The following is a 24,278-nucleotide window of genomic DNA, read 5'->3' on the forward strand; positions in this document are numbered from 1 at the left end:
AGGAATAAGTCCTGGGGTCGATTTGCTCGACTAAAGGCGATGCTCCAACATGGCCGCAGTCAAATGACTGAAACAAGTAAAAGAGTATATATATATATATATATATATATATATATATATATATAGCAAATGATCACATGATCAACTGGATTATCAGATTGTTGTTATACATGACTGGCATCAATGCACTTTGTGTTGTTTTAACTTTTGAATGACACCACCTCGCTGGCTAGGTGAGCAGGCCAACATTCCTCCTGTTCAGCTGAGTGAACTAGATCAACGTGAAGTGAAGTGTTTTGCTCAAGAACACAGTGCACCACTCAGTCTGGTAATTGAATCCACGATCTAGCAATTGTGAGTGCAACACCCTAACCACCAGGTCACACATCTTCATGTCCCCCACACACACACACGCACATATATATATATATATATATATATATATATATATATATATATATATATATGAAGCATAGCTGTGTGATTGAGTTCTCTAACCACCCAATGATTCTGAATTTAGTCCCACTGCATGGTACCTTGGGCAAGTGTCTTCTGCTATAGCCTCAGGTTGGCCAAAGCTTTGTGAATGGATTTAATCAATGGAAACTGAAAGAAGCTTCTAGTATATACAGAGTCCACCAAAACAAATCTATACATACTTCAAGAAAGAATCTGTATAAATATTTTAATTCAGTGTTATTGCAGTTTATTCAGTGCTATGGCAATTTGATAAAACATTGAAAGAGGCAGCTATATTTATAGAAATGTTTATACTAGTTAAATATTTATACAGAATTTTCCTTTCCTGAAGTGTGTATACAATTTTTTGGCAGACTCTGTATGTATATGTGTGAGTTCGTATTTTGTTGTGTATATATATATATGTGTGTGTGTGTGTGTGTGTGTGTGTGTGTGTGTGTGTGTGTGTGTGTGTGCATGTTTGCGGTGATGAGATTCTCTTCTCAGTGACATAGTTTTGTCCTACTGCATGGCACCTTGGATGAATGTCTTCTGGCTAAGGTCTAAACCAACTGAAATATTGTGAGTGAATTAGGCAGACAGAAACTGAAAGAAGCCTAGCAGATTGAACGGTACTGTTTAGTTGTTGAAACTATAAGGATTTCTGATTGGCTGTTGATGATGGGTTGTCTACATTTGTTGTACTTACTTTCTTGTGTTTTTGTTGTGATCTGTTTGTGTTTTATGTTCTCTATATTTCAGTGTCAGGCTTCTAATGCTTTTGTGTGTAAAGTTGTTGGATTTTGTTACACACACACACACTCATGTGTGTGTGTGTGTGTGTGGTAGGGTGTTTGTTTACCTCTGTACTCTATGAAACTTCTAAGCTACGTTGTCATTTCTCCTGTCAACAAATTACCTGCTTGCTTCATGCCTTCAAAGCAATGTGAAATAGGTGATTTCTTATTTTGGAAAGCAGGTTAGGGTTAGGGTATTTGGCTATAAAACAATGCCATATATAAGCCATGCTGACATGGAATAATAGACATAAAGTGAATAAATGAACATATACATTTGTGTGTGTGTAAGACAATTATGCAGTTAAACAAATCAGATATGTTAAATGCAAAATATGTATCAGGTTGAGTAAAACGCAAGCAACTTTTTGAACCATGAAGAATTTGTACTGTATTTTTGCAGTTTTTAATTTTTGTTAAACATTTTTTTGCAATTGTCTGATAATACAGACATAGACTTGCCCAAATGTGTCAATAAATTAACATAGATGTTTTTTCACCATTGTTACAATCATCTGAAATGGAACTGTCAAAGCACACTATTCGAGCAATTTTGCTATTCAACTTCAAACACGGATGTAAAGCAGCTGAAACTGCTCACGATATCAAGAAAACATTTGGTGAGGAAATGACCAGTGAGTGTCAACTTGAAAATGGTTTAAATGGCTCCACAGTGGAGACCTGAGCCTTGAAGATCATGAGCATAGTGGACGCCCATCTGTCATCGATGACAGTCAATTAAAGACCATCATTGAGAAAGGTCCACATAAAACCACTTGAGAACTGGCAAAAGAACTTTGAGTTAGCCGGAAAACCAACCATTTGCATGCGATCAGAAAATCAAAACTCGACAATTAGGTACCACACGATTTGAATAAAACTCAGAAAATGCAGATATGAAATTTGCTCATCACTTCTCCATAACCAGACTGATCCATTTCTCAACCGTATTGTAACCTGCAATGAAAAGTGGATTGCAATAAAAAACATTCTTTGCAGTAGTTGGACCAAAATGAAGCACTGAAAACCTTCCCTAAACCCAAGCTCTTCAAAAAGAATATTATGGTGACTGCTTGGTGGTGTACTGCAGGACTTATCCACTATAACTTCTTAAAACCTGGGAAAACCATTACTGCAGAAACATATTGCCATGAAATTTCCAAAATGAATGAAAAACTGCTACTCCTCCATCCCAGACTGGTCAACAGAAGAGAGCCAATCATTCTTCATGACAATGCTCCACCACATTTCACTAATGACACTCCAGAAGTTGAGGAAACTTGTCTAAGAAGTTCTTCCCCACCCAGCTTATTCCCCAGACCTTTCTCCTACTGACTACCATTTTTTCAAACACCTTGATGGTTTCCTGTGAGAGAAGGAGTTCAAAAATCAAACCGATGCTGAAAGTGTGTTTAAAGAGTTCATCAGCTCCAGAACTCCAGATTTTTATGTTACCAGAATAAACAAACTTGTAACTTGTTGGCAAAAATGTGTTGATTGTAACAGTACTTACTTTGATTAATAAAATTTCCATGTTGTTGAAATATATTGTGCTGAATTTCATGTTTCAAAACGTTGCTTACTTTTTACTCAGCCTGAAATATATGTATACATGCAAAATGAGAGGAAGGTGGAAACTCTCGGGTGATGAATTGTTATGTATAAATATATAGATATTTATATTAATAGGTCACTGACAAAACTTCATGCAGCATGAAGTTTTGTCGGTGAACAGGTCATGGTTTCAAAGCAACAAAAATATTTTGACACAAATTAAATTTAAATGCTGAAGTGAATCTAACGGTTTTTTTATGTGTTCTTAAATAGCTTATAAACATCTTCCATGCTGCAATTGTTTATATATATATATATATATATCATCATCATCATCATCACCGTTTAACGTCCGCTTTCCATGCTAGCATGGGTTGGACGATTTGACTGAGGACTGGTGAAATCGGATGGCAACACCAGGCTCCAATCTAATTTGGCAGAGTATATATATATATATATATATATATATATATATATATATATATATATATATATATATATATGCAAACACAAACACATGGCTTAAGTTGCATGACATGGAAAATAACACAATGGATACATGCATTAAAATTAACATACATATTTTATACACTCTTTCTCTGGACATGTTTCATGTTGAGATGTATATATGAAATTATAGACAACATACATGGCTGTGTGGTTAAGAAGTACATCTTGGAATCATATAGTTTCAGTTTTGGTCCTACTGTATAGTACCTTGGTTAACTGTCTTCCACTGTAACACTGGGTCAGCCAATTCCTTGTGGAGGAATTTGGTAGAAGGAAACTGTAGGAAGCCTCGTGTGAGTGTGTGTATGTCTATATGTCTGTGTATTTACACATGTATGTAAATGTTAATATTCCATGCTTGTCACTACTTGAACAAAACGATGGTGATGTTAACAAGCGTGTTGACATTATGACCAGTTGCACTGTGCTATTCAAGATCTACCAGTAACCTTTATTAGAAAACAGGTATGGGTTGGCAACTGGAAAATCATCCAGCTGTAAAAATTCTGCCTCAAATTAACTGCCTGTCCAACTGATTTGTTCATAGAAAAATGGCCACTAAATGAACAAATGAATGAATGCATAAATATATACACATTGCCTTCATTGGCAAATAATATACTGAACAGTATGCGAGTGGTAGTAGTTTTTATGCATGCAGGCACTGCTACAATTTCAAAACTATAGTGGAGTCTGCTATGAAAAAAATTTGAGAAAAGTGAAATACGATTTCTCTGTGTAAAATTTATGCAGATAACAACCCTCTATTTTGAAAAATCAAACATTTACAATTAAATTCAGATGGGAGCTCTAATGATATTAGTGATAGGAATAAATATTTCATAAATATAATATTTCTTTGTGCAACACTTTTTAAATTGTAGCAATACCAGTTGCATATAAAAACTCGTAACTCTCATAGTTTATATTCTTGCCTAATGATAAAAATGAAATATATATATGTATTATATATGTAATAATTTCCATTTGAGAAATACATTTATTTTATGCGATTTTATAGGTGCCAGTCTTGATAAAAGGTGTATGGAATATGTATCTTTTAGTTATTTCAGTCACTTGTAGCTTTTACTTGTTTCACTCATTTGACTGCAACCATACTGAGGTACCACCTTGAGGGGTTTTAGTCAAACAAATCAACCCCAGGATTTATTTTTTAAGCCTAGTACTTATTCTGTCATTCTCTTTTGCTGAGCCACTAAATTACAGGAATGTAAATACACCTACACCAGGTGTCAAGTGGTGGTGGAGGACAAACACAGACACAAGACACACATACATACATACATGGTGATTGCTTCATCTTTGCAGATGATTGCCATCTGCCTATGTACCCCCATCAACCATCATCAGCTCCAAACATCTATCCATGACCTCTTAGGTGGCTTTTAAGTCCAACATTAGATTTGCACAGTCTGCAGCAAACGTGACAGCCAAAAGATGTGCCCTCTATTGGTTTTATTGGGTCAACTTGTGGGATGTCACCCTTATGTACCCTCATATGCCTTCAGGTATTGATTTGTAGATCTTTTTGAACACCACACATGTTGTCTTGCCTAGCATTGGAGGGACAGAGCTGCATACAGTTGGCTTTTTATGTGATTTTAAATGAGTGATGCACTCAAATTTAAAGAGCAGTAAACGACCACACACATCACAAATCCAGCTCACTATGTTCTTATTGATGTTCATACTGTGGCCTTTTCGAAGCTGGTGTTTAAGTTTTTCCTGATCAAGACGTCTCTCTTCAAACATTCTACAGCCATTCTTCACATATCTTCTCCATTTACCCCTCTTTAAAGGAAGCACTTCCCAGTCCTGATCTTCAAACTGAAGATCTTTACGGTTGTTTTTTATGCAATCTTTATATCTTTTTCTTGGTTTGTGGTGAGGACATTTCCCAGTGTGCAATTGACTGTAGAATAGTTGATTCAGGAGTCTTTCCTCATTCATGCGCACAACATGGCCTAACCAATGCATTTGAGAGGATATGATGATAGATTCAATGCTCATGCAGCCAGCATCTATAAAATGCACCCTCAGAGTGGTTAGCATTAGGAAGGGCATCCAGCTGTAGTAATCTTGCCAAATCAGATTGGAGCCTGCTGCAGCCATTCGGCTTGCCAGTCCTCAGTCAAACCGTCCAACCCATGCCAGCATGGAAAGCGGACATTAAATGACGATTATGATGATCACACACACACATATTATACACATATAATATATATATATATACATACACACATACATGTGTGTGTATGTGTAGTGTCACAGCTGGATGTTGTAGTGTTGTGTCAACTAGACCTATGTTTTAACACTGACACACATATTTTACACATCCATACATGATTCAAAGAGCATAAATAAATAGAACAGTCCTAGTCTACCAGACCTATGATCAAAATCTGTTCCGTCTGGGACCACTCCACCTTTTGTTTTTAAGATATTGGTGGAGTTTTGGTTATTTCTAGTTAGTAGAGTGATCACATAGGAGCTTCCTTCTTTGCAGGAGTTGTCATAAAGGTGGTGGTGATGGTGGTGGTGGTGTACTGTTGGTGATGTGGTGGTAATGTTGATGGTTGCAGTGGTGATGATGATGGAGAGTAAAGATGGTGTTTATTAGCTTTTTTTTTTAGTTTTCTTTTTCTCCTTATCCTATGTTTGTGAACAATACTGTTGGCTCTAGATTTCTAACAAGGCAATAAACTGGTTCACTGCATTGTTTCTAATTAATGTTAAATGTGTTTCATATTTTCAAATAACAAATGTCTCTAAATGTGGAATAAGGATTAAGAATGTGAGAGATGGTGACCCACTAGGAATTGAGCACACTTCCCCTGGTTCACACCTTAATACAATACAATGGGTTAATCACTTTATCATGCACATTATAATGTTTATGCCCCTACAGTCAATGACATTCTACGTGTACCCCAACATTACATTATCAACCACAGTCTATAGACTTATTAACCATAGTCTATAGATATCAGTGAAGGTAGCATGGCTCAATGGTTAGAACATTGGGCTCACAATCATGACTTAGTGAGTTCAATTCCCAGACCAAGCTGTGCGTTGTGTTCTTGAGCAAAACACTTTATTTCATGTTGCTCCAGTTCACTCAGCTGTAGAAATGAGTTGTGATGTCATGGTGCCAAGTTGTATCAGTCTTTGCCTTTCCCTTGGATTACATCAATGGTATGGAGTGGGGAGGGTGGTACGCATGGGTGACTGCTGGTCTTCCACAAACAACCTTGTCCAGACTTGTACCTCAGAGGGGAACTTTCTAGGTGCAATCTCATGGTCATTCATGACCGAAGGGTGGGGGAGGCTGTACTCTTTACCCTATAGATATCATCATCATTAGGCCGTCAGCTGGCAGAAACGTTAGCACGCCGGGCGAAATGCTTATCGGTATTTCGTCTGCCGTTACGTTCTGAGTTCAAATTCTACCAAGGTCGACTTTGCCTTTCATCCTTTCAGGGTCAATTAATTAAATACCAGTTACGCACTGGGGTTGATGTAATCAACTTACTCCCTTTGTCTGTCCTTGTTTGTCCCCTTGTGGGCAATAAAGATATCATCATCATCATCATCATCATTTTACATCTATTCATACTGGCATGGGTGGGCTGGATGGTTTGACAACCCTTGATGTCTCAGTTTTGGCTTGATTTCTTTGGTTGGATACCTTTCCTTGTAGCACCAGCACTAAATAGGTTTCTTTGCCCTCAACAAGATTAAAAACTTCTCTCAACTCTGCCGAACTAAAGACTTCTTTTCAACCCTACTCAATCACTGCTCATTGTCACCTTTCTAACAATGTGAAGTGAGAGAGGTCCCTGGCAAGTTCAACAGAGAATTCAGTGTCAATTTTCAGTCAACATCAATACACCTTCAATTATAATTAGGGAACTGCCTAACTCCCCAGACACAACGCATGTAAAATACAGGAACTTTGTGTTTAATTTAAGCAGCTTAATTATAGTAGGTTAATCAGATATGAATTCTTAAATGTTAACCTAGGTTTGTTAGGCGTCTTAAGAAACTGGTTATTACATTTCTAAGATAATTTAGCATTACCTTTCTTTTCTTTACCAATATAATCATGGAACTAAAATTGCAATCAATTAATTACTTAATTATCATATACCATTACTAATTAAAATTCATCATTATTAATTACAACATACCATCATTATTTAAATACAACCTACTACTACATGTCCCGTTGTTTTGTGCCCAGAATAAGCAATATTTTGCAGCCTCTCATATTAGAACATGGTAACAATTGTTTTCTTGCAGTTCTATGTCAAAGCACTTATGATGCTATAGTTTCTATTTTGTTGAAGTTCATGGTGTCTCTCAGCATCTGCTTCCCAAAGTCATTACCTGTGTACTTGATATAGTGTATATTTCCTCATATGTTGCAGCTGTGTTGCAGATTGTCCTATGAAATTACACATTCTTTATACATGACAAATTGTTCGTTCATAAAATGAGTTTCTTAAAAATTGGTAATCATTCAGCTGTTTTTTCTGAAATGGTGGACTAGAAGAAACTGAGGTGGACAGATAGTGCCTGGAGTCTAAGTTGTTAATGTAATGGGTGAGAGAGAATGAGATAAAAGCTGTGACAGACGGATAGACACACAGAAAGAGAGACTGACAGACAGACAAATAGAAACATACATCGATTGACAGACAGATAGACAGGCAGGCTGAGATAGGGGTAGATCTGTTGATCTATACCTATCTGAATCTGGCAGACAAATAGACAAACTGAGAAACAGTTTGATGGTTGTGCTGGGTGAGAGAAATCAAGGTAAAAGCTGGAATGGATGAAAAGAGAGAGAGAGAGAGAGAGAGAGAGAAATGTTGATAAACAGAGAGATAGATACAGATCAAAACAGATACATAGATAGACTGACAGATACACAAATAGAAAGACAGATAGATGGGTAGGTAACTAGAGAGATGGATAGACCAGACACGCAGATAGACTGGTAGGTAGGTCTGTATTTAAATATGTACGTCGTATTGCAGAAAGACAGGCAGGTAGATACATAGGCTGATAAACAGAGACACAGATAAACAGACAGGTAGATTTGAAAAGTAAACATTCTCAGTGTTATAATAGGTTAACTAACTGCTTTTAATGATTGTATTGAGAAATATATATGTATAGCTGTGTGTGTGTGTGAGTGAGTGTGCATGTAAGTATATGTATGTATGTATTTATTTGTGTGTATGTATACACACACATGCATGTGCACATTTGTACATACACACACACAGACATAATACTATCATATTTGTATATATGTCTGTGTGTGTGTGTACACCTATGTACATATGCAGAAATCTAATGAGAGAGACACAAACAGAATGGTGATACATATTTTGGTCTTAATGTCTTTAATGATAGTGTTGAGAAATGTATGTGTGTACATACATTCATATATACATAGAGAGGAAGAGAGAAAGGTTGCAAACCAAACCAGAACGTTACAGGCTGACAGATTTCACAAAAATTACAATCATGACTGTATTAAGGCAGTGAGCTGGCAGAATCATTAGCTCATTGGACAAAATGCTGATTGGCATTTCTTCCAGCTTCATTTTCTAAGTCCAAATCCTACCAAAGTTAACTTTACTTTTTATCTTTTCAGAGTTAATAAAATAAGTGCCAGTTAAGCACTGAGATCAATGTAGTCAGCTTCCCCCCCCCCTCTCTCTCTCTCAGACACACACACTCACACACACACACACACACACACTAAAATTTGATGGCCTTGTGCCAAAATTTTAGACAATTAACTTACACCTTCCCCTCGGAATTTCTGGTCTTGTAATATAATTATTATTGTTGTTATTATTATTATTATCATCATCGATAATTTGGCAAACTGGCGGAATCGTTAGCATGCTGGGCAAAATGCTTAGCAGCATTTCATCCATTTTTACATTCTGTGTTCAAATTCCACCAAGTTCAACTTTGCCTTTCATCCTTTCAGGGTCGATAAAATAAATACCAGTTGAACACCAGGGGTCAATGTAATCGACTTACCCCACCACCAAACTTGCCGGCCTTGTGCCAAAATTTGAAACCATTATTATTATTATTATTATTATTATTATTATTATTATTATTATTACTTAAGGCAGTGAACTGACAGAATTGTTAGCATGTCAGGCGAAATGCTTAGAGGCATTTTGTCCAGCTTTACGTTCTGAGTTAAAATTCCGCCATGGTCAACTTTGCCTATCATCCTTTCAGGGCCAGTAAATTAAGTACCAGTTGAATACTGGGGTTGATGTAATCGACTTAACCCCTCTGCCTATAGTAGAAAGGATTATTATTATTATTTAATTATAAGGTGGTGAGCTGGCAGAATCCTTAGCACATCAGAAAATATGTTTGCAGTATTTGTTTCTCCTCTTTATATTCTCAGTTCAAATCTGTCGTGGTCAACTTTTGTTTTTCATCCCACTGGAGTTGATAAAATCAAATACTGGTCAACTTCTGGGGTCAGTGCATTCAACTGATCCCTTCTCTTCAAAACTACTGGTCTTGTACCAAAATCAGAAATGATCGTTATTATTTAATTAATATATGTAATTATTTAATTATAATACACCATCATTAATGACAATAAATCATACGATATAGATCATTATTATTTAATCATGAAAAGGTAGCAAGCTGGCAGAAATGTTAGTAAGCTGGGCAAAATACTTAGCGGTATTTCATTCGTCTTAATGTTCTGAGTTCAAATACTGCCGTAGTTGACTTAGCCTTTCATCCTTTTGGGGTCAATAAAATAAGTATAAGTTGAGTGCTGGGGTCAATATAATCAACTTACTCCTCCTCCGAAATTGTTGGCATTGTGCCAAAATTTGAAACCAGATGTGGCTGTGTGATTAAGATTGCGGACTTGAATTCAATCGCACTGTGTGGCACCATAGGCAAGTATCTTCTGCTTATAGCCCGAGCTTTGTGAGTGAATTTGGTAGACATGAACTAGAAAAACACCCCATCATATACAAGGGGTTGCTGAAAAGTCCCTATCTTTGAGTAAAAGAAAATACACACTTATTGCAGCAGTCCTTTATTTTTTTCTAAGCCCTGTAAAAGAACTCAAAAGGGTGGGCCTCCATCCAGACCTTTCACGATACCCTTAAAACTAGGAACTTTTCAGCACCCCCTCATGTGTATATTTGTGTGTATATATATATATATATATATATATATATATGTATGTATGTATGTGTATACACACACACACACACACACACACACACACACACAAGGGGCTGCTGGAAAGCTCCTGGCTTTGGGTAAAAGAAAATACAGGTGTATCAGTAAATTATGATTTTTATTCAACATATTCCCCTCTCAAATTCACACACAGCGGCCCTTCAGTTTTTCTAAGCCCTGTAAAAGAACTCGGAAGGTTGGGCCTCCAACCAGGCCTTTCACAATACCCGTCAAGCCAGGAACTTTTCAGCACCCCTTTGTATATGTGTATGTTCCTATCTTGACATCTTGTGGGGCTATAAGTAAGAATCATTGTCATAGAAGCAATGTTGTTCTCTTCCAATGTTTCATGGAAAACATATCTGGCCATGGGGAAAATATTACCTTAGTTGGAAATAGGTGAGAATTGACAATAGGAAAGATATCCAGTCATAGAAAAATTTGCCTCAGTGAATTCCATCTCGCCTATGCAAGTATAGAAAAGTGGATGCTAAAACAGTGATATCAATGATGACTATAATGATGATAATAATCGTCATCATCATTATTTAATTACAATATGCCATAATATTATTGTCATTGTACATAATGAGTTTAACATGGAATTGAGGCTTCTACATCTTGCCTTTTTCTGTCTTTAGATATTTGGTATTTACCATAAATTCTTACCACACTACGACACACACACACACACACACACACACACACACACACACACACAGATGTCTGTGTACCATTTTCATTTTTATTGTCTGAGTGTTTGTTTATTACCTCCATTACTCCCATACAACAAACAACCTGTTCCCTATATAAACACATCCGTTAAATGTATAAACTCAGACTAGTCTTACAAGCAAGATTCAGTTCAAAAGTAGCTATTTTTTTTTTTTTCTAATTGTTCTCAAGAGACATGAAAGAGCTTTATAGTGAGGCAATTGTCTTGCTGCTCAAGAGTGTGAGCATGTGTGTGTGTGTGAGAGAGCATCTGTGTGTGTGTGTGTGTGTGTGTGTGTTATTGTGTGCACTGTTTACAGTTCCTTCATTGTTGTATCTGAAGAATCTCTTTCAGTCTATGGTTCCCCTGGCTGGTAGCATCACACACACACACACACACACACACACACACACACACACACACACACACACACACACACACACACACACACACACACACACACACACACACACACACACACACACACACACACACACACACACACACACACACACACACACACACACACACACACACACACACACACACACACACACACACACACACACACACACACACACACACACACACACACACACACACACACACACACACACACACACACACACACACACACACACACACACACACACACACACACACACACACACACACACACACACACACACACACACACACACACACACACACACACACACACACAGTAGTGCTAGTGAGACTCCATATGTGGATCATATGTGGCGGTTGTTGGATGACAACACACACACACACACACACACACACACACACACATACACACACACACACACACACACACACACACACACACACACACAACACAACAGTGTGCAGTGAATAGACTGAAATACAGAAATACTATCAGATGCTAAACTCTTTTATTAGATAAGGGTATAAGGGTATTAGTGAAGTGTGTGGGGAAAGGAGAACTGGATCTACTTATATCAGAATGGTGGGGGCGCCAGTGGAGTGACACACTCATAACTGAGTACTTATGTTGTACTTATGTGTATATGTGTGTACACATTATATGCATAAAGGCAGACAGACGGACAGATAAATAAACTTGCATGCACATATATGGTTTCAATTCCTAGATGCTGTGGTGCATTGTGCTTCAACTCACATTGCTCCAGTCTAATCACCTGAAAGTGAGCACCAGCCCGGTGCTGGTGCTCTCTCGCCCTCCAACTGTCACATCTTGGAGGTTCCACTGGGTCAAACGTGAGAGGGCCGAGATGGTGTCTATGCCAGCTACATAGGTACATGAAACAATTAGTGAAAATATGGTTCCAGGTTCAGTCCCACTGCATGGCACCTTGGACAAGTGTCTTCTACTATAGCCTCAGGCTGACCAAAGCCTTGTGAGTGCATTTGATTGATGGAAACTGAAAGAAGCTTGTCATATATATATATATATATATATATATATATATATATATATATATATATGCATGTGTGTATCTATGTGTGTGTGTGTGTGTGTGTTTTGTGTCTGTGTTTGTTCTCCACACAACTTGACAACTGGTGTTGGTATATTTACATCCCTGTAACTTAGCAGTTTGGCCAAAGAGACTGATAGAATAAGTACTAGGCTTAAAAAAATAAGTCCTGGGGTTGATTTGTTTGACTTAAGTCTTTCAAGGCAGTACCCCAGCATGACCGCAGTCAAATGACTGAAACAAGTAAAAGATAAAATACACTATATCTATTACTTGTTTCAATTATTGGACTGTGGCCATGCTGGGGTATTAACATGAAGGGTTTTAGTTGACTGAATCAACCCCAGGATTTATTTTTAAACCCTGGTACTTATTCTGTCAGACTCTTTTGCTGACCCACTAGATTATGGGGGATGTAAACAAACTAACGTTGGTCGTCAAGCGATGAGGAGGAACAAACACAAACACAATGACACACGCATATATGATAGGCTTCTTTCAGTTTCCATCTACCAAATCCACCCACAAGACTTTAATCAGTCCAGGGCTATAGCAGGAGACATTCGCTTAAAGTGACACACAGTGGGACTGAACCTATAACTATGTGATTGGGGAGCAAACTTATTACCACACAGTCACACCTATACCTAGTAGAAAGATAAATAATATTTTTATTTTGGTCTGGGGTTTTAAGTTTCACCTTTATGGCTTAAGCAACTAATCTGGCTGAGTAAGTTGTCAGGTGAAACCTAAATGTCCCAGTCATAACAAATTTTACAATGAATTTGACTCTACTTTTTTGTAATATCCCCACTCAGTAGATGTTCTGTTATTCTTAAAATTACTTTAGAATAATAACTTTAAATAAACATTGGCATATATACACACACACGCAAATATGTTGGCATATATATATATATATATATATATATATATATATATATATATATATGTATATATTTATATATGTATATATTTATATATTTATATATATATATATATATATATATATATATATATATATATATATATATTCTTTTATTTGTTTCAGTCATTTGACTACAGCCATGCTGGAGCACTGCCTTTAGTCGCACAAGTCAACTCCAAGACTTATTCTTTGTAAGCCTAGTACTTATTCTATCAGTTCTTTTGCTGAACCACTAGGTTATGGGGACATAAACACACCAACATCGGTTGTCAAGCGATGGTGGGGGGACACACACAAACATACACATACATATATAGGCTTCTTTTAGTTTCCGTCTACCAGATCCACTCACAAAACTTTAGTCAGCCTGAGGCTATAGAAGAAGACACTTGCCCAAGGTGCCACGTAGTGGGACTGAACCCAGAACCATGTGGTTGGTAAGCAAGCTACTTACCACACAGCCATTCCTGCACCATATATATATTTATAGAGTCATAGCTGCGTGGTAAGAAGCTTGCTCCCCAACTACATGATTCCAGGTTCAGTCCCACTGCAATGCACCTTGGGTCTTCTACTCTAGCCTTAGGTCAACCAAAGCTCTGTGAGTGGATTTGGTTGACGGAGACTGAAAGAAGTCAATTGTATATATATATATATATATATATATGTGTGTGTGTGTATCATTGTACCTGTGTTTGTCCCCCCACCGACTGTTTGACAGTTGGTGTTGGTGAGTTTATGACTCCTATAACTTAGCAGTTCAGCAAGAAGAGACCAATAGAATAAGAACCAGGCTTAACAAGAAATAAGTACTGGAGTTGATTTGTTTGACTAAAAGTTCTTCAAGGCGGTGCCCCAGCATGGCCACAGTCTAATGATTGAAACAAGTAAAAGATGAAAGGATTAAGATATCTCACAGACACGTACACATACATAGATACTTAATTTTACACCTACATAGTCTGTGAATGTTAGTCGACAGAAGCAGTGTAATTTCCATATAAAACACAGTAATTGTTATTTGATCCATTTACTGAGGTGGCTGTTTTGTTTAAAAACCTTTTATCTGAGTTTATAAACTTATTTATTGATATACTCAACATCATTTTAATGTCACCCACATTTCCATATTTGTATGAGTCAGACGGGATTTGTTGAGGTAGATTTTTCCATGGTCAGATGCCCATCCTGTCTTCAACTTGCACCTCTTTCCAAGCAAGGTAATATTTTTGCCTGTGGCCAGACATGTTTTCATAGATTGGAAACGAACATCAGTGCTTGTGAGAGTTGAGGCTCATTAATAAATATATCATTATGTCAAGGCAAGGAGACAGCTGTCTATTTGAACATGCACATACATATACATAAAAAGCATCCAGTCCACACTGTAAAGTGGTTGGCATTTGGAAAGGCATCCAACTATTAAAATCATGCCAAAACTAACCTCGTCTGTGCTAGTGCCACGTAAAAAGCACTGGGTCCAATCTGCAGAGTGGTCGGTGTTAGGAAGGACATCCATCCATAAAAATCTTACCAAAACAGACACAATAGCATAGGGTAGTTTTCCACCTGGCCAGCTCCTATGAACTATCCTACTCATGCATAGGAGATGGATGATAAACAATGATGATAATGTTAATTTTATATATATATATATATATATATATATATATATATATATTAAGACAAGGCATAAATGATGGTCGTTACATATTTCTTTATTATAATATATTTCACTTAGATCTGTTTTCAGTAATCATTATAGATTTGTTATTGATTGGTTTACTGAATCGGTCCATCATTGATCAGTTGAGAAAAGTTATATATATATTATGTAGATAGGGTTTTAATTCAAGCTGTGTCTCCTTGAAGCACATCTGCTTATTCTAGTGCTCCAAAATTGTATGTAGGTGCTATATTTGTGTGAGGTATGCATGAGTTGAAATATACTGGAAGATACTTTTTGCAGAGTAATTACATATCAAAACAGGAGATTGGAAAAAAATTTTGGTATTATTTATAATACCAAATTTTTTCCAATCTCCTGTTTATATATGTGTGTGTGTATGTATATATATATATATATATGTATATATATTATATATATATATATATATATGTATATATCATCATCATCGTTTAACATCCGTTTTCCATGCTGGCATGGGTTGGATGGCTCAACTGGGGTCTGGGAAGCCAGGAGGCTGCACCAAGCTCCAGTCTGATCTGACAGTGTTTCTACAGTTGGATGCCCTTCCTAATACCAACCACTCTGAGAGTGTAGTGGGTGCTTTTTTACATGCCACCGGCACAGGGGCCAGAGGTCTGGCATCGACCACAATCAGACGGTGCTTTTTACGTGCCACTGGCACGGGGATCACAGCTACAATATCCATTTGAATGTGATTTGATTTGATTTTGATGTACTTGACTCAATAGGTCTCCTCAAGCATGGCATGTTGCCTTATGATCCAAGGAACTTTTGAGTGGGCTGGTTATGCAACACTGGTGTGGGTTACAGCTGGGAGCTCACTTTATTTGCCAGGTCATCTAAGTCACAGCATACCTCCAGAGGTCTCAGTCTCTTGTCATTGCCTCTGTGAGGCCCAACATTCAAAGGTCATGCTTGACCACCTCATCCCATGTCTTCCTGGGTCTCCCTCTACCCCGGATTCCTACCACTGTTTAAGAGTGGCACTTCTTCACACAGCTCTCCTCATCCATCCATCCATAGTACATGACCATACCAGCACAAACATCTCTCTTGCACACCACATCCTATGCTTCTTATGTCCAACATTTCTCTCAGGGCGCTTACACTCTGTCATGTGTGCACACTGACATTACACATCCAGCGGATCATGCCTGCTTTATTTCTTTTGAGCCTACGCATGTCTTCAGCAGTCATTGCCCATGTTCCACTGCTGTGAAGCATGGCAGTTCGCACACATGCATCGTACAATCTACCTTTCACTCTGAGCGAGAGGCCCTTTGTCACCAGTAGGGGTAGAAGCTTTCTGGACTATGCCCAGGCTATTCTTATTCTAGTGGTAACACTCTCTGAGCATCCACCCCCACTACAGACTTGGTCACCTAGGTAGCGGAAGCAATCAACTACTTCTACTTTCTCCCCCCTGGCATTTGATGGAATCTGTTTTCTGAGTATCTGTGATGTTTATTGCCCCTGTGCATCTACTGCACATGAAAGCTATCTTCCCGGTTAACCTTCCTTTATGTATATATGCACACACACACACACACACACACACACACACACACACATATGTGACTGGCTTCTTTCAGTTTCCTTCTACCAAATCCACTCACAAGGCTTTGATCATCTCAGGGCTATAGTAGAAGATACTTACCCAAGGTGCCACGCAGTGGGACTGATCCTGAAACCATGTGGTTGGGAAGCAAACTTCTTAACCATACAGTCACACCTGTGCATGCACACACACACACACACACACACACATAATCATTTACTTGTGTATATATAATATGCATATTTAATGGTTTGTCAATGTGTATTTTCATGTGCTTCATGCAAGTATAACTGTCCTTGTGTATGCACATGTGTGTTTATATTTGATAGCTTCCATGCTGTCATCATCATTATCGCCGCCACCATCACCTCATAACTCTTCTATGCTTGCTTGGGTTAGATCTACATTCTCCATCACAATGCTTCACTGATTTGTTGCACTCCTTTGTCATCCTTTCAGCCTGTTAAGATCCACCTTCACCACTTCTACCCACTTCTTCCTCTTCCCTAAGATCTTTCCACTTCATTCATTCAACACTTCTTCCTTCATCTGTCATCATCCATATGTATCGCATGTCTATAAACAGCAAAGTCTTCCTACTTGCACACTGTTTTTTTTTCATTCCTCTCACGCCCATTCATTTCTATACATGTGTGTGTGTATGTAATTACATTTACACATAACTTAGCTGTCGCTTGCAAGTGCGTATGACCTGGCAGCTTGTAACACATTTTGTCCTATTGTTTTAGGTTCCTATATAGTGGCAAGGAGACAACATTGACACCCTCTTGGCCCTTCCACCCTTGAACCTGTGGAATATGATAGTTACGACAGCTGGAAGGAGAAAAGGTTACACTGGCACTCAGCTGGTACTCATTTACAAACTGTGTAGATTGGAGCAATGTCAGATGAAGTGCTTTGCTCTTCGTCTGACACTCTTCTCAGTCCGGGAATTGAACTCGTGGTTTTATTTATAATCATGAATCTAACACCTTGGAATTATACGAAGAAGATTAGTTTGGCACCTACAGAAGGATGAAGCACAAATTCATGAATATTATATTTATGTGCACCCATTCATAAAATAATGCACAAGCAAATGAATACATTAATGCAGAAGTAAGTGTGTGTGTGTGTGTACAAACACATGCTCTACATAGAAGAGTAGAACTGAGGTAGATCTCTATTTTGTGGGATATTTTCTGATAATGAGATTGATACACACACACACACACACACACACACACATACACACACACACACACACACACACACACCTTTTGAAAGTTCAAAATTGTCATGTATTATTATCAACACATATTCTATGCTGCACTATTGTACAATATTGTACAAACGACACAAGCTAAATGTCATGCATTGTTGTGTATTAAACTGCAATATTATAGACAGGTCCCTGTATTTATTGTTTTATTATTTCTGTTTATTGATACAGATCACCTGGTGGCTCATGGTCGAATGAACGAGAAAGAAGCACGTAAGAAGTTTAAACAAATAGTTGCCGCAGTGTCCTACTGTCATAAACATCACGTGGTACATCGGGATTTAAAAGCTGAAAATCTACTTTTGGATGCTAACCTAAATATCAAAATTGCTGGTAGGTTTTTCAGTTTGTTTGCTCGGTTTCGCCAGTATTTTAGCCTAATGTTTGTTCAGCTGGACATTCTGTCTTGTTTCACTCACAAATATCTCATTACTTTTCCTTTGAGCAACATCAAACAGCAGAGATAAGCTTTGTTATATCATCTAATGTTCATTAATGGTTAAATCTATTTAAATTATTGACTTTACTTGTGATGTAATTGTCACAACACTGAGAATAATTCTGTTCTTAATCCTGGGGATCCTCTTTTGACCTTGTAGCCATGTATTTGTTGTCATTGTTGTTGTTGTTAACTCAGTCATATGATACATGACATTCTGTACAATAGAGCCATGACTCTCGGCCTTTGACCTACCACATCTACAATACTCTGCAAATGTGTCTGTATGTCCTTGTTACACACTTGCACACAGCCATACAACTTCATTTAGTAATAGAAGCTAGTCCAGATTTTCTTTTTTAAGTCAGAAGAGAAGGCAGTGTCCATAGATACCTTTTATAGGGTTTCTGAGATTTGTGGGAGAGAGGTAGGGAGGAAAGTACCTGCAAACCCGAGACCTAACTTGAATGCCTGCAACTGAAAAGACTCCACTAAAGGTACATGTGGTGTCAGGTGGCAGTGTTAAAGTAGGAAATGGCCTAAGTCTACCACCCAAATAAACCAAAGTCAGATTTGAAATCAGTTCATAAAAACTGGACCAAATACAAGGCATCCAGTCTGATGTTCTTGTAGTTCCACCACTCCACTGTTGTGGATTGGTGAGGTTTTTCATCAACTATAAAAGGATGAAAGGTAAATGAACTTGGAACTCAGAGGATTGAAGCAAATGCTGTGAGGCAATCTGTTCAATCTACCACCGATTAAATCTAGCACCTAAGAAGGCCATTGTAGGAATTGAACTTGGAACACAAAAAGCTAGAACAAAAACCACAAAGCATTTTGTCTGATAATCTTATGTTTCACCGTTCCACCAGTTAGAATCAGTACTTTTTTTATATCAATCCCAAAAGAATGGAAAACAAATTTTACTTAAGTGGGATTTGACAGTTCAAAGTATTCATTCTGACACTGTAACAGCTCTGCCAATACACCACTTTCTATTGAAAATATGAACATGTAATGTAACAAAATAAAATCCTGATCCCCCATCTTTCTTTCATTTTATTCCCTTCATGTTATATAGGGTCTGTTAATACAGTTAAGGACTTTTGGCTTTACTGAAAGTCACATTCCCTCCCTGCATAACACTGCTCTCATTGCATTCATTCATTATTAGTGAATTAGGGTTTCAGAGTTATATTCCTTGCTTTCATGTCAATACTTTATTATTGATGCTAATGATTTTTATCTTCATTATGAGTGTAATTCTAATTAATTAAAAAGTTTATGGTAGACTGGACTGCATTACCTTAGATACTTTTAACTTCCACTTAATTTTACATCATTCTCTGTAGTCAGAAAATAGCTAACCATTGCTACCTAATGGACAGAGATGGATTCTCTGGTGGTTTCGATAATGCACTTTCAGTTATTGAACCAACTAAATTCCTGCTCAGGAAAATGATAATAGATAATATATGGCTGAGTATTCCACAGACATGTGTATCCTTAATGCAATTCTCAAATAAAATCACTGTGACATGATGTAACAAGAGTGAACATTTAAATTACTGGTGCAAGCCTAAGGAGAAAGAGAAGAATCAATCCCAATACTCAACTTTGGACAGGTCCAAGGCAAAGTTGGGCTCAGTAGGGTTTGCATGTAGAGAACTGTAACAAATCCTGTAAGGTCACTGTATTTCAGTCATTATTGATTTTGCTAGTTTGCTGACTTCCTTGATGCCTGGTGGTAAAAATGATATCCTAATTTTAAACAAATACACTAACCAAGAATGCTTCACAAATAGTTTCCCAATACATAATTACCGGGAGGGAACAACTTAAATTGAACTTACTCCTTGCTTCTCTTCTAATAAAATATATATAAAAGTTGTTTATTAAAATATAAATTTCTCTTTCTACCTGCTGTTGTGTTTATCAAGGCAGGCTCTAAGATGACTAATCATCTGGTGTTAAATAAGTACTTGACTAGTCATTCTTCTGACTGAACTGGCTAGCAATGTAGAATAGTGGTTCTCTACTGAGACTTATATAAATTGTTATAAATTTCCTCCAAAATTATTATCAAACTTGTCTTTATTCAAAGATATTTCTCTCTCTTTCACCAACATGCTTTTGCAATATTGATTTCTGTCACATTGGTTTTAAAAAGGAAGTATATTTGGTAGAGAGCAGGTAATTGTTATTTCCTACAAAAGACAGACAAGCTTGTAAAATATATTGAAAATATCTCATTTGATTTTATTATATTGAATGTTGTTAAAGCAGCTAACTCACCTGGATTAAATCTAGACTCTAATTCAACCAAAAGGAAAGGCAATTATCATAAATACCTGATGTTAGCTTGGGAGTTAGCGAAACAGTATCTATGTACAAATGTTTTTTTGTTTTTTTTTCTCATCTATTTTTTTAATTATTTGAAGTTTTCCTGTAAGCAAGGAGCTGGTTTCTAACAAAGATACAAAGCTCCGTTTGAATATATATAACAAAAACAAGTTTACATGTTGAACTTGAGAAAAGTTTACATAAGAAAAGTCTTGCATATTATTTATTACCATTATGCTTACAGACTGAATTTGTATTGTGCATGTTCACCAGTTGATTTCTTTTTCTGAAGGCCCTAGATTTTCCATATTGTTACAAACATAACCAAGTGTTTATGTATGTATCTGTCTATGTATTTGGCTTTAACTAGTGGCTCTGTGATGCTACTTTGAAGGTCATATTCCAAATAGTGTTATAATTCAACATTATTCAAGGAAACCAGCTATACTAATACAATTAAATTAAATAGATTTTGATCATCTTTTCAAGGCCAATAAACAAAAGGTACCAATCCTGGGCCATGGATTGGTGGAACTGAGACCATTGGACCAGTTACATTGTAGTATTTGTTCCAGCTCCTTACATTCTGAGTTCAAATCCAACCATGGCCTTCATAGATTGCAGACTTAATCAGTCTCCTAGTTTAAAACCACCACCTGGTATGTTTCATGCCTTTAGTGGAATCCACTGTGCTGCAAGCATTCAGATCTGGTCTCTGGTTTCAGAATACCAGCCTCCCTCTCACCAAACAACTTTGGAGACCCTATAAAGGATCATGAACCTTGCAAGACAAAACCCTCAACTAGAAGGGGAGAAGTAGTATTGAGGAGGTGCAGCTTTGTGTCACTTGAGAGATTAGAGGTATAGAATGACAGAGATAGGTATCTTGCTGTAGAATAGATACATTTGGAAAAGAAAGGATAGTGAGTCAGAAAGTAAGATAAAGAGAGCAATAGTAGGAGATATGATGGTGAAGATATGTCTGGACATGCCCTCAAGTAACATTGGGGGTGGTGAGAATAGATGAGGTGATACAGAGGTTAGGACTGGGTGAGTGGGCAGGACCGAGGTGACTACAGCAAATGATGGGGAGAAATATAGAGGGGGCTTGGGAGCAGGGGTTGCAGTAGATATGTGAAGGCATTGAGGGTGATAGCAAGTAAGCAAGGGTTAATGATGGAGAACAGTACAGAAAGGAGGTGATCGGTGGAGACAGTAGGCTGAGGAAGATAATGAGAAATGGAAGTGGTCTGAGGTGGGGAAAGACAGGTAACTGAGAAAGCCAGCAGATCTAGTACATACCTATTCTGCTCTCAGGTGGTAAAGAAGTGATGGGTGTTAGGGGATGAAATGGGGGTGGGGGAAGGTTGATAAGGCAGAGAGGATGGAAATGGGAGAAGGACAGAGCCCCTCACGGACAAGCATACCAAGGTGGTTTTAGGTTATTAGTTCTGCTGTGGTGGATGGGTCTTATTGAGTACAGCAAAGCACCAGATATCTTGGTCCTTTGGCATCTCCTTTGTAAGTCTCAGTGTCTTGAGATCAGCCTTAAATACTTCATCCTATGTCTCCCTGGGTTTCCCTCTTCCACAAGTTCCATCCACTTTAAGTGATCAGCACTTCTTTATGCAACTGTCCTTATCCATCCATATCACATGACAAACAAGTGCAGTCTTCTCTCTTACTGCATCTAATTCCTCTTATGCCTAACATTTCTCTCAATACAAGCACTCTGACATTGCACATCCAGCAAAGCATACCAGTTTCATGCCTTTCTAGTCTTCACATGTCCCCTACATTCAGGGCCAATGTCTCTCTGCCATTTTGCATTGCTGTTCATACACATGCATCATACAATCTCCCTTTCACTCAAAGAGAGAGAGAGACCTTTGGTTGCCAACAGAGGCAAAAGCTCTCTAAACTTTCTCCATTGTACTCTTATCCTAACAATTAGACTTACAGTACATCCTCCTCCACTGCTAATTAGGTCATCTAGGTAGCAGAAATTATCCACTGTCTCTAGAGAGCCTCTGGAGCATTTGAGAAAATCAATTTCTCATGTATCTGTAGACTTTATGGTTCCTGTACATCTTCCATATACAAACACTACTTTCTCTGTCAACCTTCCTATTATTCCACTGCACCTCTTGTGTGTCTATAGCTTTCATTGGGTACACTGAATGGAATTCCTGCCTATCACACTATGGCTGAATTTGTTTGTATTCTTCAAGAAGGAACATGACTCCATAATTCATATGCTACAAATGACAATGCTACTTGGGACAAAATTTTAGAATTTAAATGGCGAAGTGTTGCAAAAAAGATGAGGAAGCAAATGGGACTCTGTTCTTTAAAATTAAAATCATTGTCTAAAAATACAATTTAAAACTCCTGTCTGGAAGAGCATACATACTAACATGCACATATTTACAGACATTCACACATGTGTGCATACTTACACATACATGCCCAAATACATAAATGCACACGCACACACACACATTATAACTTTTATATACCTTCTCTACTTTCAACACTTCATTTACATGTTGTTCTTTTTTTAAATCTTAATTAACAAATATATTAGTAAATTTGAATTGTTCATTATGCAGTATATCAGTACATTTTAAATTATTCATTAAGAAACCATAGAGTGTTTATTACACCATTGTTCTACCATAATTACTTCTCAGTTTCTCAAATTCTTCAACTGCATATTTCCTTTTTATGTATTTATTTATTTTAACTGTTTAATTTTTTTTTGTTTTTTCTCTCTTTCTTTAGACTTTGGTTTCAGCAATTACTTCAAGCCAGGATGTTTTTTGAAGACATGGTGTGGAAGTCCTCCATATGCTGCTCCTGAGCTTTTTGAAGGGCGGGAATACGATGCACCCAAAGTAGATATCTGGGTATGTTACAGATTTGGCTTTCATTTCCTGTTTTGGGATGTTTTGTAAAATAAATTCAAGTGTATAAATCTAATTGAAAATTAATCAACTTTTCATTAATTCCAGACATATTTAATCACCCAATTTTTTTCATTCTTTTTACATTTCTGCACTGTTGTTATTTGTATGTTCTAACTTACTAGCCTAGTAAGGGACGGAATTAATGAAGTAAAGAAATATTAAGAGTGTGGAGGGAGCAGTGGTAACATCAGCCAAATGTCATTGTCTACTGTGTTACTGAGTTCATGGAGAAGGGGTAGAAGCTTGAAAGC

At 37.4% G+C, this 24,278-nt stretch overlaps 1 protein-coding gene and 1 pseudogene across 2 annotated transcripts in view; both read left to right on the forward strand.

The window, feature by feature from the left end:
* Window positions 1-24,278, forward strand: part of LOC106878883 (serine/threonine-protein kinase SIK3) — a 321,329-nt gene that overhangs the window by 268,793 nt on the left and 28,258 nt on the right. For both annotated transcript variants that reach the window (XM_089352409.1, XM_089352410.1), the window contains exons 4-5: window positions 18,445-18,606; window positions 23,843-23,967. In XM_089352409.1, the coding sequence (XP_089208535.1) occupies window positions 18,445-18,606; window positions 23,843-23,967 (287 nt within the window). The remainder of the gene's footprint in view (window positions 1-18,444; window positions 18,607-23,842; window positions 23,968-24,278) is intronic.
* LOC128247951 (U6 spliceosomal RNA) lies at window positions 17,961-18,058 on the forward strand (annotated as a pseudogene).

This window comes from Octopus bimaculoides, chromosome 5, assembly GCF_046866305.1.
Source record: "Octopus bimaculoides isolate indiv1 chromosome 5, ASM4686630v1, whole genome shotgun sequence".
NCBI classification, from domain to species: domain Eukaryota; kingdom Metazoa; phylum Mollusca; class Cephalopoda; order Octopoda; family Octopodidae; genus Octopus; species Octopus bimaculoides.